Source organism: Pristiophorus japonicus, chromosome 7 (assembly GCF_044704955.1).
Source record: "Pristiophorus japonicus isolate sPriJap1 chromosome 7, sPriJap1.hap1, whole genome shotgun sequence".
Classification (NCBI taxonomy): Eukaryota; Metazoa; Chordata; class Chondrichthyes; family Pristiophoridae; genus Pristiophorus; species Pristiophorus japonicus.
This window is the reverse complement of record NC_091983.1, coordinates 96,311,665-96,328,026: the sequence shown is the minus strand read 5'-3', so window position 1 is coordinate 96,328,026 and position 16,362 is coordinate 96,311,665. Positions and strand designations below refer to the sequence as shown.

The 16,362-nt window shown below is 43.1% G+C and overlaps 1 protein-coding gene across 3 annotated transcripts in view; it reads right to left on the bottom strand.

Moving 5' to 3' along the window:
* Positions 1-341: 341 nt before the first annotated feature.
* The window catches only part of ift172 (intraflagellar transport 172), a 159,311-nt gene continuing 143,290 nt past the window's right edge, over positions 342-16,362 (bottom strand). For all 3 annotated transcript variants that reach the window (XM_070885161.1, XM_070885162.1, XM_070885163.1), the window contains 5 exons: positions 13,524-13,583; positions 11,438-11,536; positions 9,955-10,108; positions 1,142-1,233; positions 342-602 (listed from right to left, as the gene is read on the bottom strand). In XM_070885161.1, coding sequence (XP_070741262.1) covers positions 513-602; positions 1,142-1,233; positions 9,955-10,108; positions 11,438-11,536; positions 13,524-13,583 — 495 coding nt within the window. In that variant the 3' untranslated portion in view covers positions 342-512. The remainder of the gene's footprint in view (positions 603-1,141; positions 1,234-9,954; positions 10,109-11,437; positions 11,537-13,523; positions 13,584-16,362) is intronic.

Below are 16,362 nucleotides of genomic sequence, written 5' to 3'. Positions count from 1 at the left end.
AAAATATGGTCACTCTATGTTACTGAGCCACAGAAAAAACTGCACAGTTCAGCAGTCTTAATCAGAGAATTCTTAAGATAACATGGGCAATGAATGAAAAAAAAAAATCAGACAGGTACTGTAATGCGTGTTATTCGGAGGTTGTCCCTTGCGGCACAAAATAGGATAACAGAAATTAAAAGTGATTCACTTCCCAGCTCCAATGTCTGTCACCTCAAAATAAACATTACCTGAAAAATTCTATATAATGATCGTTTACGTACATATCCAAAGACATATTAAGTACAGGTATTTTGTAATAGCACAATATTGCACAGATTCAAAAAGCCAATGGTATGCAGTTTTGTTTTTAAAAGTTTTATTTATAAGGCAATTCTGCAAATAAATACAAGTCCTCAGAATGGAAGAGAATAATGAAGCAGACTTTTCGGTCATATTAAGCTAAGCATTCACCATAAAATAGAAATACACAAAATATAGTTTGAGAACAGATGATCATTTATCAGTGTTCTTCATTGGAAGGAGAAGCTAGCACTGGGGAGGCCTCCACACCACTGACTGACAAACTTCAAAACATCTTGGCATTCAGGACTATGAGTTGTCTATGGAGATGAAATAAAATATTTGATAATTATAAATTAAAATGGATTACCCACCATTGCCCTATACATAAATCAGGATGTTTAAATGTGACTGGTTAACCATTGTAAATATTTCCTCGTAACTATCTGCACAAATGATTTTGCCTCCAATTCAACTTTTGTACAAGTACAATATACTCCCCATATAATTGTAGAAGTGGAAACATCAGATTTAGGAACTCACGATAAACAGTCACTACCCCTGAAGAGGTCAAATATGTACTTCCTGGGAGAGCTGCTATTGGCTGAAACATTTGTTCTATTGTTTAGCCGAACAATTGCTCTCTCCTGAATTAACCATGTACAGCAGCCTAATTACCAAGACAAGATTATGTTTTATTTAATTTCATCCTGTCTGGAGAACAGGAACTGAATTAATATAAACTGCATTATGACTATTTCAAAATCTTCAGTCTCACTTCACGTTTTATGATAACTACTGCTTCTGGGACAACTTTCAACATAACTTGAATACCATGAAACTTTGTGCAATTACTTACTTTTACTGCCATGAGAAATTTGTTCCAGTCATCTTTGTTTGCTGCTTTTCCAGGTTTTTTGAATTCAATTTTGTTACGAAGCACTGGATAACCTAAGTAGTCATAAAAGAAATGGTAACGCTGTATGTGAAAATGGATGAGCTTACTTTTTGAGGTAATCTGTTTGTAGATAGATGATGATGTATATAGGGGCAAAAGAGTCCAACATTCCCTTGGGTTTTTAGTCATAAATATTATTTCTGTATAAATCTCCAAAGACACAGTGGCTATATGCGCTGTGTGGTGTGGTACTGAGCCATTTAGAGCAGAAAGGTCATAGGTTCAATTACTGGTCTCTGATGAGCTGGCTGATCTCAGCCAGGATGGCATCAAGCCACTACAACTAGCCTCTATATCGCTGAGCAAAGATAGAATTTTTAAAAAGCCCAGGTTCTCAGAGTATAGCAGCAGACTCTGTTGTGTTACCTCCCAGACCAAATGTACACAAAAAAAAGGTATACTTGGGTGGTTCGACAAAGTGCCACATAATAGACTTGCCAGCAAAGTTGAAGCCCATGGAATAAAAGGGATATTGACAGCATGGATAAGTGACAAGGAGTAGTGGTGAACGTTTTTTTTCGGATTGGAGGAAGGTATACAGAGTGGTGTTCCCCAGGGGTCGGTTCTAGGACCACTGCTTTTCTGGATATATATTAATGACTTGGACGTGGGTGTATAGGGCACAATTTCAAAATTTGCAGATGATACAAAACTTGGAAGTATAGCGAACAGTGAGGAGGAGTGTGATAGACTTCAGAAAGACAGACAGGCTGGTGAAATGGGTGGACACGTGGCAGGTGACATTTAACGCAGAAAAGTGTGAAGTGAGAGATTTTGGTAGAAAGAATGAGGAAAGGACATATAAAGTAAATGGTACAATCCTAAAGAGGGTGCATGAACTGAGAGACCTGGGGTTTTGTGTGCATAAATCGTGGAAGGGCAGGTTGAGAAAGCAATTAAAAAGGCTTATGGTATCCTGGGCTTCATAAATAGAAGTATAGAATACAAAAGCAAGGAAGTTATGATGAACCTGTATAAAACATTGGTTCAGCCCTAACTGGAGTACTGTGTCCAATTCTGGGCACCACACTTAAGGAAAGACGTGAAGGCCTTAGGGAAGGTGCAGATAAAATTTACGAGAATGATTCCAGGATGAGGGACTTCAGTTACATGGATAGACTGAAGAAGCTGGGGTTATTCTGCTTGGAGCAAAGAAGATTGAGACGAGATTTGATAGAGGCGTTCAAAATCATGAGGGGTCTGGACAGAGTAGATAGAGAGAAACTGTTCCCATTGGCAGAAGGTAGAGAACCAGAGGACACAGATTTAAAGTGATTGCCAAAAGAACTAAAGACGATTTAAGAAAGAACGTTTTTACGCAGTGAGTGATTGGGTTCTGGAATGCACTGCCTGGAGGGGGGTGGTGGAGGCAGGCTCAATCTTATCTTTCAAAAGGGAGTTGGATAAGTATCTGCAGGGAAAAAAATTGCAGGGCTACAGGAAAAGGGCAGTGGAGTGGGACGAGCTGAGAGTCGGCACAGGCTCGACGGGTTGAATGGACTTCTTCCGTGCTGTAACCATTCTATGATTCTATGGTATACCTGGGAACTGGCAGTGTTGGACCGAAAACTGAGTAGAGTCACCACTTCCCAGAAAGGAGGCATAAGGAGAGATACATTAAAGGCATAGGCACACAAGTACTTCTGGCCAGAGCAAGAGGAAGATGTCTGCTATCATTACTGTAGGCACAAAGAAGTTAGCGCCCAAGGACAAGAATATGGTAAATTTAATTAATTCAAGTCATCATACTGTTCACTTTGCATTGATATTCATCAACAGACATGGATCATTCTTCCCCTGTACATTTTTGGTTGACAGATCCAGGTAATTCCTCCCCCTCCAACAGCTTTACACATGCAGATGAGACTGATTTTAATTGAATCTTGAGAACATAAGAAAGCATGAAACATGAAAAATCCATTTAGGCCCAATCCCTCTGCTCAACTTGCTCAGTTTCCCATGGGAGGTAACCAACTACATATAAATCTCCAAGAACATAAAGCTTTGTGAATTGTTTTGCTGATCCCTCTCGCCTCCTTAATCCGTTCCTAAAAAAAACATTGGCCCAGACTTTTCTTAACAAAATAAGTGTGAACGACGTACGCCGTTATTAATTTGCAAATCGACCAGCAACTTGTGGCAAGGAAGAGATACACTGTGAACTGCGAATCACCACAAGTTGCTGGCCGATTTGTGCTATTCTGCTGTTAGCTTCACGAAAACGGCATCTCGCCCTTAACTTCCCTGTGATTTTCATGAAGTTGCTGCATTTGCACTTTAATTGCCCATTAAACGTGCCACGGAAATTTAAGTCTAGTAATTAGCAGCACTTTAAACTACATGATAATTGTTAATGACTGCCAATCAACCTCTCGTCCAGAAAGTGAACAATTAAAAGTGGAGTTTCATTCCTTCAAGCTGTGAATTGTTTTAGATTTTAAAAATGTCAATTTTAAATTTTTAAATTTTTTCTTACTTTTCCTTTCTGTCTCTTTCTTCTCTCTCTCTCTCCTAATCCAAACTTTCTTGTCCCCTTTTTATTTCTTTCTGTACTTGATTTGACCTTGAATTCACCACTCTAACTTACACTTCCTTGTGCTATTCTTTTCACAATCCTTCAATCTGATTGGTTAAGGAGACAAACTGTTTGTCCCATTGTTCACCAAGGAACTGAGATGCCCCGTTGCCCTCGCATTTCCAGCAACTTTGTGGGTAAAAAATGTTAAAACCTAAACGTGCATGAACAAGTCCAACTAACAGATGCCCCACTCCAGCACAATATGGGCCATTACATAGAAACATAGAAAATAGGTGCAGGAGTAGGCCATTCGGCCATTCTAGCCTGCACCGCCATTCAATGAGTTCATGGCTGAACATGCAACTTCAGTACCTCATTCCTGCTTTCTCGCCATACCCCTTGATCCCCCTAATAGTAAGGACTACATCCAACTCCTTTTTGAATATATTTAGTGAATTAGCCTCAACAACTTTCTGTGGTAGAGAATTCCACAGGTTCACCACTCTCTGGGTGAAGAAGTTTCTCCTCATCTCGGTGCTAAATGACTTACCCCTTATCCTTAGACTGTGACTCCTGGTTCTGGACTTCCCCAACATTGGGAACATTCTTCCTGCATCTAACCTGTCTAAACCAGTCAGAATTTTAATCGTTTCTATGAGGTCCCCTCTCATTCTTCTGAACTCCAGTGAATACAAGCCCAGTTGATCCAGTCTTTCTTGATAGGTCAGTCCCGCCATCCCGGAAATCAGTTTGGTGAACCTTCGCTGCACTCCCTCAATAGCAAGAATGTCCTTCCTCAGGTTAGGAGACCAAAACTGTACACAATACTCCAGGTGTGGCCTCACCAAGGCCCTGTACAACTGTAGCAACACCTCCCTGCCCCTGTACTCAAATCCCCTCGCTATGAAGGCCAACATGCCATTTGCTTTCTTAACCGCCTGCTGTACCTGCATGCCAACCTTCAATGACTGATGTACCATGACACCCAGGTCTCGTTGCACCTCCCCTTTTCCTAATCTGTCACCATTCAGATAATAGTCTGTCGCTCTGTTTTTACCACCAAAGTGGATAACCTCACATTTATCCACATTATACTTCATCTGCCATGCATTTGCCCACTCACCTAACCTATCCAAGTCGCTCTGCAGCCTCATAGCATCCTCCTCGCAGCTCACACTGCCACCTAACTTAGTATCATCCACAAATTTGGAGATACTACATTTAATCCCCTCGTCTAAATCATTAATGTACAGTGTAAACAGCTGGGGCCCCAGCATAGAACCTTGCGGTACCCCACTAGTCACCGCCTGCCATTCTGAAAAGTACCCATTTACTCCTATTCTTTGCTTCCTGTCTGACAACCAGTTCTCAATCCATGTCAGCACACTACCCCCAATCCCATGTGCTTTAACTTTGCACATTAATCTCTTGTGTGGGACCTTGTCGAAAGCCTTCTGAAAGTCCAAATATACCACATCAACTGGTTCTCCCTTGTCCACTCTACTGGAAACATCCTCAAAAAATTCCAGAAGATTTGTCAAGCATGATTTCCCTTTCACAAATCCATGCTGACTTGGACCTATCATGTCACCTCTTTCCAAATATGCTGCTATGACATTCTTAATAATTGATTCCATCATCTTACCCACTACCGATATCAGGCTGATCGGTCTATAATTCCCTGTTTTCTCTCTCCCTCCTTTTTTAAAAAGTGGGGTTACATTGGCTACCCTCCACTCGATAGGAACTGATCCAGAGTCAATGGAATGTTGGAAAATGACTGTCAATGCATCCGCTATTTCCAAGGCCACCTCCTTAAGTACTCTGGGATGCAGTCCATCAGGCCCTGGGAATTTATCGGCCTTCAATCCCATCAATTTCCCCAACACAATTTCCTAACTAATAAGGATTTCCCTCAGTTCCTCCTCCTTACTAGACCCTCTGACCCCTCTTATATCCGGAAGGTTGTTAGTGTCCTCCTTAGTGAATACCGAACCAAAGTACTTGTTCAATTGGTCCGCCGTTTCTTTGTTCCCAGTTATAACTTCCCCTGATTCTGACTGTAGGGGACCTACGTTTGTCTTTACTAACCTTTTTCTCTTTACATATCTATAGAAACTTTTGCAATCCGTCTTAATGTTCCCTGCAAGCTTCTTCTCGTACTCCATTTTCCCTGCCCTAATCAAACCCTTTTTATTCCTCTGCTGAGTTCTAAATTTCTCCCAGTCTCCGGGTTCGCTGCTATTTCTGGCCAATTTGTATGCCACTTCCTTGGCTTTAATACTATCCCTGATTTCCCTTTATAGCCACGGTTGAGCCACCTTCGCTTTTTTATTTTTACGCCAGACAGGAATGTACAATTGTTGTTGTTCATCCATGCGGTCTCTTAAATGTCTGCCATTGCCCATCCACAGTCAACCCTTTAAGTATCATTCGTCAATCAATCCTACCAATTCACGCCTCATACCTTCAAAGTTACCCTTCTTTAAGTTCTGGACCATGGTCTCTGAATTAACTGTTTCATTCTCCATCCTAATGCAGAAGTTCACCATATTATGGTCACTCTTCCCCAAGGGGTCTCGCACAACGAGATTGCTAATTAATCCTCTCTCATTACACAACACCCAGTCTAAGATGGCCTCCCCCCTAGTTGGTTCCTTGACATATTGGTCTAGAAAACCATCCCTTATGCACTCCAGGAAATCCTCCTCCACCGTATTGCTTCCAATTTGGTTAGCCCAATCTATGTGCATATTAAAGTCACCCATTATAACTGCTGCACCCTTATTGCATGCACCCCTAATTTCCTGTTTGATGCCCTCCCCAACATCACTACTACTGTTTGGAGGTCTGTACACAACTCCCACTAATGTTTTTTGCCCTTTGGTGTTCTGCAGCTCTACCCATATGGATTCCACATCATCCAAGCTAACCAAGCTTACCTTGCTCTTTTTTTTTTAAACTCCGTTTTCTCCCCTCTTCCTCTTTTTTTCTTCTCCCAGTTTTCTTCCCATCTCTATAAAAGATACTGGGGGCTATATTGGACAGCCCCTAAAAACGGGTGCAGGGATCGCAATGCTCGAATACCCTCGCCCATTCAGTGTAATGCAGGCAGCATGCCAACTTCATGCTGCCGGCTCACTGTAATGATTTCTGTATGCAGCTAGCCCTAACTACACTGCCTGCACGCATCAGCAGGGGGCCCAATAGCGTTACTTGCTAGTACTACTTAAACCTAGTCTGCACCGCTTAAAGCTGGCGAGCACCGCTTAAAGGGAAGGTGCATTCTGGCTGCTACTGAGATCATGGGGAATAGTGCTGTGCCACAATCAACAATGGCTGACCAGGGAAGAACGGCACAAAGGTTTTTGGACGCTGCACTGAAGGTCTTGGTGGAGGAGAGGTGTCCTGAATCAGCAGGGCGGCAGGAGGTCCTACAGACACACGATGAGAAGGCACTGGGAACAGATAGCCGTAGAGGTCAATGCCAAGAGTTTAGCCCCAAGGACCTGGATGCCATGATGCAAGAAGTTTAATGGCCTCACCCTCATTAGGAGTGGTCAAGATCAATGAATGCATCTTCAAATGCTATATCCTACCAACTGCACCACTAACCTTAGTCACTGCTCAATTCACCACACCCCCATCACTCACCTACCAACAATCTCTATCAATCAAGACTCATACCCAACATTTGTATGCTTCACCTCACCCTCACATACTTAGCACTGTCACAAGCCTCACACCTTGCACACACAACCAAGACAGCCAAATCACCCAAACATATTGCACAACACTCAATGGCATAATTTCCTCTCTCTTGCAGGAGAAGGTGGCGCACAACTGGAATCAGCAGGAACTAACAGGAGGAGGGAGAGGTGCGCCTGCATGTTCTAACCCCCACAGAGGAGATGGTGGTGGCCATTATGGGAAGGACCATGCTGAGGCCATGGACACAGACGGGGCTGAATCCATTGGAGATGATGATTTCCTCATATCCAAGTGTCTTTCTCACATCCCACTTCCCCCTCATCCCACAATCCCTTCTGATGTACAAGCTGCAGATGGTGTAAGCGTGCATTTCTTACTTTTCCATCTCGCTCATCACAACAATGTTCCCTTTAAGCTGCATGGCTGCACAGCGCTCTGCAGGTTCCGTGCAGCCAGTCAGCAGGTTTTTAAATAGAAAAACCGCCCCTGCGCGGAATTTTGAATGACACCCGCAGCCTGTTAAAAGGACGACGCGGGCCAAAAAGAAATTAAAGTGAACATTGCACTACAACCTTATCCATGTCCCTTTTGCCTTTCAGATATTCAAGAACTTCAACCTGCCCAGGCAATGGAGGAAGACCCAGAACATAGTGATGATGAAGACACGCTGTCACTTTATTTCACACTCGCAGCCACCAGCTTAGATACTGACACTGCACGTATCTTAGAGGATAGCATAGAGGCAGGATCTGCATGTGGTGAGGCACCGGGCACAAATACGCTGCAGCCATGGCAGGGGGCAAGGATAATGCAGGTGCCAGCTCGCAGAAGGGCAAGGTTGCACATGAGTTCTGCTGCAGAGGTCTCAGATGAGGACTTCAATGGGCAAGGTCACAGAAAAAGGCTGATGGGTTTAAAGAACAAAATACTTGCTGCATTGGGAATCCTGTCAGAAAGCCTGCAATGTCCAGGAGCATGGAGGAATCTGGTAGCCACCGAGCACAGGACTTTGAGCAGAGCTTGGAACCCAACCGTACCAGCTTGGAACTAGTGGCCAACTCCATCACCATGTGTGTGGAACCAACAATGATGCAGCGTCTGATGGTTGATGTCTTAGTTTCCAATGCATCAGAAGCAGCTTCCACCAAAAGTCTGAGTGTTCCAGTGGAAGCTCAGACTGCTGTCATGCAATCTCAGCTTGCTGCCATGTAAGCTCAGATTGCTGCCATCATAGCTATGGAGACCAGTGTTCAAAGGGACTTCCAGGGTGTCACAGTAGTCCAGCCATCTGTCCTCCAACAGATTACTAGGATTGCTCAGGCGCCACCCTGTGGGAGTGGCAGTGGCTCCACTGAGCATGAACCTGCTGTCCTCTCTCAGGATGACAGCATTCGTGGTCCCACCCATGCCAGTGCCCTTGCTGTTGCCTGTCAGCCAGCCAGCCCAGACTGCTGGTGCAGTCTAAATCCGGGCCTTCAAGGCTCAGAGCTGCTCGAGGCTGTCCTCCAAGGCCATCTGCCATCTCCCCCACTGAAATTCAGCAGCCTTCCACCAGCCACGTTGAAGTTACTGGGGTAGCACTTCATAGGAGCACTCGGGCAGGCAAAGGCACATGGAAGGCAGCACTAAGGAAATGCACAAGGGTGATTAGTTTAATTTTGTAAGCAATATGGCATGATTTATTTTATAAATTTGGTTTAGAATGTGTATTTTGTGTTGGCTTTTATTTTTGCATTATGGCCAAGAGGACAATGTAATGGCCAGTACCAGAGAGATGGTCGGTGCCAGAGAGAAGATAAGGAGTGTGGGACTGTTGGTGACTGGGGAGTTGGGGTTATGGTTACTGGTCACTTGAATTAGTTCTTTACTTCCAGCCCGGGCAGAAAGGGACTATCTAGGTTGCAGCCTCCCTTCCTTTTCCTCGTCTGCCAACTCCTCCTCCTCCACCACCACTACCTCGTGCTCCTGCTCCTCACCTTATAGGTGGTAGCAAGGGCTGCTCCCTCAAGATTGCACGGTTGTGCAGCATGCAGCATACCACTACACCAGCGTGGACCTCCAAAATGGCAGCCCTGGCGTCTGATGTCATGATGGACTTCCAGCGTGCTTCGCAACAGAAGTGCACGGGTGCTGTGGATGCCAGGTTGGAACCCTAGCACACCAAAAAATGGGTGCTACTGAATCCAATTTAGCACCTAGTAACTCTTGCTGGTGAACCTTCCGTTGGCACTGGCATCCGTCTCGCAGCTTTCCCAAGTGGTTACTTTTCATGTTTACACCTAGACAGTATCAGCAAGTTATGTGACCAAGTAAGGTCTCTAAGCCCAAATACCATACTGGTACAGTACGGGTTAAGACAATATTGACAGAATAGACAATGACCATGCTTTTAACCCAGGTTATAATCGGCCGAGGACTGCTTAAATGGATGAAGAGTAGGTAAATAATTAACCCCCAGTTGTACTTAACATAAAATATTCATCACCTGTTATTATACAAGGAAGAGAACGAATCCCAGTATTTACAGCCATTAAAGAGGCTTCGTAAGTGTCTCGTTCATCTGTTGGTAGGATCTGTTCAACTCGCTGGTCCATAGACACAGTGAGAACCCAGTCCCTAATTTCCTCACGCTTATCATCCTGAAAAAAAAACTTTAACTGCATTGCTATGCAAGGAACTGTGAAATGAAACAAGTTAAGCTTAAACAAAACTACTGCTCAGAAAAGGAGTTCAGAAAGCCTCAGCATTTGTTTCTGATCAGCCTCAGTTATCTCAGAACATCAGGCCATTACATTTTTTTTAATAAATGGTTTCCATTTTTGAAAAATCTACAAGGAATAACATTCTTACCAATACTTTATGGCTATGGTAGCATAGTGGTTATGTTACTGGACTGGTAATCCAGAGGTCTGGACTAATGACCATGAGTTCAAATCCCACCATGGCAGCTCGGGAATTTAAATTCAATTAAATAAATCTGGAATAAAAAGCTAGCATCAGTAATGCTGACCATGAAACTACTGGATTGTCGTAAAAACCCATCTGGGTTCACTAATGTCCTTTAAGAAATCTGCTGTTCTTACACGGTCTGACCTATGGGTGACTCCCAACCCACAGCAATATAGTTGACTCTTAACTCCCTTCTGAATTGGCCTAGCAAGCCACTCAGTTGTATTTAAGGCAGCGGCTCCACCACTACCTTCTCAAGGACAATTAGGGATGGGCAATAAATGCTGGCCTTGCTGATAACGTCCACTCTCATGAATGAATAAATAAACTATCACTTGAACTTCTGGTGAGACTTCAATGAGAAAATATATTAAAATAAATCACAAACTTTCAGCCTGTAGTATAAGTTAGCTATTGCCCCAAGAGTTACAGAAGTGATCTCAAGCTTGAATGAACACTCCTTGGTAGCTCCATTTAGAACATATTCCCATTATTAATCAGCAACTGTAGTAAAGAAAGACTAACACATAATTAGGAGAATATTAATTTAGATAAGAGTTATGAAAGTTCAAAGACTGCAATACATATAAGCACCAGATGAGCCAGGTAATGTGAAAACATGTTAATGGCATAATTGTGTATGGATAGGAGCCACTGAGAACATCTACAGGTATAAAAAATTACAAATAATCTCAGTGGTGTCATAGAGGCCAGAGACATTCACTTTCCATCAATGAAGATATTTCAAAGTCCAAATGGAGCCACTGTAAACCTTTATATTCCCCAATTTATCTAAAATTATATGTCAGCTATTTCAAATACAATTCAATTTAGGGGCTTTTGAACAGTGCTGTTGTGATTCAAAAACAAACTAAGACTGCACTCGAAAAGCAACACTCCATTAAGAAATTCAAATCCCAAATTCAGATTTGATATTCAAATTTGGAATCACGTGATATTATTGACAATGGCCACAACACATAATACACAGACCTGTGACATTTCCTTTTGGAACTTACTGAAATGTGCTGTTTTACAGGGACAGGTATTTCAAATGGAATATCTGTATCTTGAAAATCAGAATGATCAAGTGCATCAAGATTCCCTTCCTCAATCGCCTGTAAACAGAAGATGTAGAGAACATTACGATAATCTTTAGTCAGCACTTTGAAGACTATTTGGTTTACATGGCCGATTGACTCCATGTTATAATTTCCTACATTAAACTTTTTGAAGTATATTTAATGTCTAATTTTAAAAGCAATCAAATAACAGATTTATTCTAGTCATGGGGAGGCTTTAATACTGAGCACTATTAAGGGTGACAAGATGGTGCAGCTTGTTGGAGGGTAGATGCACAATATCATGGTGCTGGGAATGCTAGTTCAATCCCTGCATTAGTCAGTTCCAATTCTTAACCCTGTGACTGTGGGATTTATGCTAGATGGAAGGCAAGTATTTGTCTACGGCAAGAGGGAAAAATTAGAGAATTAATCTTCTCCAGGAGGCTCGTTCAAAGGGGTACTGATCGAGGCCTGAGCGGAGGTCACCTAGCTGTCTTCTCAACACAGATGTGCCTAGTAGAGAGACAGTAGGGTCATTCATACCTGCACACAAAAAACACCTGAATGATATTCTAATCAGAATAAATGTTTTCATCATATTCTGCACTCAATTTCGTTTTTGCCATTTTAGGTTACCAGTACCACGCACAATTCCCCACTGCCCCATCACTCTGCAGTATAAGGTGCAGTGTGCAATATTTGTAGTGCATCTTTAAGGAGAGAACAAGGCCAGTTAATATTAATGCACCACCAAGCAATTTTAATAACTACTGACCACTCAGTCTTAATGGTAACCCAGCAGCAGTTATTTACTAAACAGAGTTTAAAACCAGATGGAATGAAAGGGGTAGGATCCCGGAAAATCCCAATGGCCTTCATGCCGATTTGCTCCAGGCTTAATTTTCTTGTGATCCAGTTTTTAATTAAAAAAAAAAGTAATTTTACTTGAGCAGTTATCAGGAGCAACAGAATAACCAGATTGGCGACACCCTATCGCACCCAATTTGCTGGTCTGAAAACATCAAAGCTTCCTTGGTCTCCATCTCACTGGAGGTGAAACAATGTTATTAGGGAACAGGATTGTCCCAACATCCCTTGCTGTGTAAAATTGATCTATTCTCAAGTGGGACACAGAAGGCTGATGGGGAGGGATTTCAAAAGCAGGGATGGGAGGGCGATCTGAGTAAGTACCAAAGATACATATGAGCAACATTGTTACCTCATTTTACATGTGTTTAAGTAAGTCAACAGGTTAACTTGCTTGCACAAATTAAGTTATGCCTAATTATTATAATGAATGAATGAATTAACTCAAACCTTATGAGATCGTGAATTCTGTAAAATAAGTTAGGTGTGATCTGGGCAGCTATGCTCAGATTGTGGCCGCCATGGAACTCAGCTGTTCACATCATCAAAGCTCACAGTATCAAGGGGAGGAGCTTCCAGGAACTCCCCCGCCAAAGATCCAGAAACACAGCTGTACGATGCCTGACCTGGGGGGGTGGGTGGGGGGGGTCGCTTTTGTTGAAAGTGGTCTCCTATGCCCGATGCAATGTAAAACATTTTATTTTTAAAAATTCCCCACGATCGCCCCACCTGACCTCTCCCCTGGGCATGTCCACTTTGCACCCTTCAGGTGACCAGTATACCTCATTTCAGTTGGTATACTGGCCTCTAACCATATGCTAGGCCTTACTGAAGGGGTTTCCACTCTTGGCCGCACCCCCTCTGTGTCAGTAGCCTCATTGGGTGGACGAAGGTTTCATCACCAAACAAGGCCACTGGAAAATCCAATGCAAGGCCGGGACCTGGTGCACCCAGGTCCCGGCACAGCTTCTGGCCATTACGTCAGTCGTCCACTGGAACGGCCAAATAAATTCACTGTCAGAAAATAATGTTGGGAATACAAATATTAGGTTTACAAAGGTAATGCTTTAAATGTCACTTCTTTCCTCTTACATTTTCTGTCTTGCAGAGAAAGCTTTTTAAAAAAATCCACAATTATCATAACAAATTGAAATTAGAAGATTGGAGCACTTACATCACTAAGATCCAGGAAACGATTCAGGAATATAAAAGCCATATTCTCCCATCCAATTGCCTGTTTTATTATGGAAAAATATGATCTTTTAGTTCACTGAAGCATAGCTGCTAAGTAACCAAAATTGCATGGATGTCATCTTCTATTCTTGCTCCAGAGACTGGCTGCCATTAAATTCACAGGGCTGTCTCAGCCCCACATCCAATCTGCTGCAGCAATAAATCATTGAGCTAGGATCAGTTTTAGTCTGCCAAAATCGCTCACTATTCCAGAATCACTCTGGAATGTAAAGATAAATCTTGGCTTCTATTTTCCACTGCTAACCATCTTTTTAAACCCCACTCCCCAGTCTCCACCCTCACCTCGACAATTAGTGGGAGGAGCTCATGGACTTCTTTGTCTCTAAGATCGAGACCATCCATTCGGCCGCTCTGCCTCTTCCCTTTCTTTTCCCTAGCCCACCGGGCCAAACATCCTCTAAAGAAGCCCCTTGCCTTTCCTCATGAGTTTTCTGAGTTTATCCTGTCCACGAGACCCACTTCCTGCTCCCTTGACCCTATTCTCTCTCACCAAACTGCTGACCACCCAACTTCCTTTTCTGGCTCCTATGCTAGCTGACATTGTTAACGGTTCTCTCTCAGGCACTGTCCCCCTCTCCCTCAAATCTGCTGTCATCACCCCTCTCCTCAAAAATCCAACCCTCAAATCCTCCATCCTTGCAAACTACCGTCTCATCTCCAACCTCCCTTTCCTCTCCAAAGTCCTTGAACGTGTTATCACCTCTCAAATACGTGTCCATTTTTCCCGCAATTCCATGTTTGAATCTCTCCAATCCCGTTTCCGCGTCTGCCACAGTACCGAAATGGCTCTCATCAAAGTCACAAATCGGGCACAGGAGGCACCAACTACCACTTTCAGCAGAAGCAACCCCCCCCACCTCCAGGTCAGGCATCGTACATCCGTGTTGTTTCTGTGATGAAGGCAAACCATCTCTCCTCATCCTTCTTGACTTGTCTGCAGCCTTTGACACAGTTGATCACTAACCTTCTCCAACACCCCTCCACCATCGTCCAGCTGGTTGGGACTGCACTTGCCCGGTTCCATTCTTATCTAATTGTAGCCAGAGAATCACTCTTCCGGCCCCCACATTGTATGCTCCCACATTGTTAGCTCTGCTGTCTCCCAAGGATCTATCCTTGGCCCCCTTCTATTTCTCATCTATATGTTTCCCCTTGGTGACATCATCCAAAAACACAGCATTAGTTTCCATGTGTATGCTGAAGACACCCAAGCTCTAGCTCACTACCACTTTTCTCGACACCTCCACAGTCTCTAAATTGTCAGACTGCTTGTCCGACATCCTGTTCTGGATGAGCAGAAATGTTCTCCAATTGAATATTGGGAAGACCGAAGCCATTGTTTTCGGTCCCCGTCACAAACTCCGTTCCCTAGCCACTGACTCCATCCCTCTCCCCAACTTCTGTCTTAGGCTCAACCAGACTGTTCGCAACCTTGGTGTCATATTTGACCCTGATTTGAGCTTCTGACCACATATCCGCAGCATATCTAAGACCGCCTATTTCCACCTCCGTAACTTCGCCCGTCTCCGCCCTTGGCTCAGCTCATCCATTGCTTTTGTCACCTCTAGACTTGACTATTCCAACACACCCCTGGCTGGCCTCCCACATTCTACCCTATATAAACTGGAGGTGATCCAAAACATTGCTGCCCGTGTCCTAACTCGCACCAAGTCCCGCTCGCCCATCACCCCTGTGCTCGTTGACTAACATTGGCTTTCGGTTAAGCAACGCCCCGATTTCAAAATTCTCATCCTTATTTTCAAATCCCTCCATAGCCTTGCCCTTCCCTATTTCTGTAATCTCCTCAGGCCCCACAACCCCCTTGAGATATCTGCGCTCCTCTAATTCTGCCCCCTTGAGCATCCCCGATTATAATCACTCAACCATTGGTGGCCATGCCTTCTGTTGCCAAGGCCCCAAGCTCTGGAACTCCCTGCCTAAACCTCTCCGCCTCTCTTTCCTCCTTCAAGGCGCTCCTTAAAACATACCTCTTTGACTAAGGTTTTGGTCACCTGCACTAATTTCTACTTATGCGGCTCGGTGTCAAATGTTTTATCTCATAATACTCCTGTGAAGCACCTTGGGATGTTTCACTACGTTAAAGGCACTATATAAATACAAGGTGTTGTTGCTGTAGTGCTATGAATTGACAGAAATACAAAGTTGTTCAAATTTCCATCAGTTGCTGAATAAAAATAACACATGCAAAATAAAGCCTTACTATTTAAGTTCTATACATCAGCCCTTTAGGTGTTTTATTACCCCAAATCTTGACTACTTTGTAGCAGAAATTCATGTTCCTGAAAGTTCTGTATTTCTATAAAGTTGAAGAGTTAAAAGTAGATATTTGTTCTTTGGTTGTATTTCATTTTGTGATGATCCCACGACTGACCAGGGAAGGGTTTTTTTGAGTGACTGAGGATCAAGAAGGAAATCTGAATGTGTTTTCATTAAATCTTATTTTAGTTCTATAGTTTCTCACAGTTTCTCCTTCCAACTTACTAAAAATAAAAATTCCCCACCTCACATCTGTTTGAGACCTGAATAATTACTGGTTGTTGATCCTTGATCTTAAATTGTTAAGACAGTTGTATCAAAAACAGTATTACAGATGTAACAGTTCTGAACCCCAGTGAATTTTTAAATGTAACCAAATTACACAATCTTAATTAAATTATAGTGCTCATACTAATGATTATGGCCTCAAGCTAAGGTTCTTCCACATTGAAGGAAATGTTAAAAATAAACTTCCTCGGAAA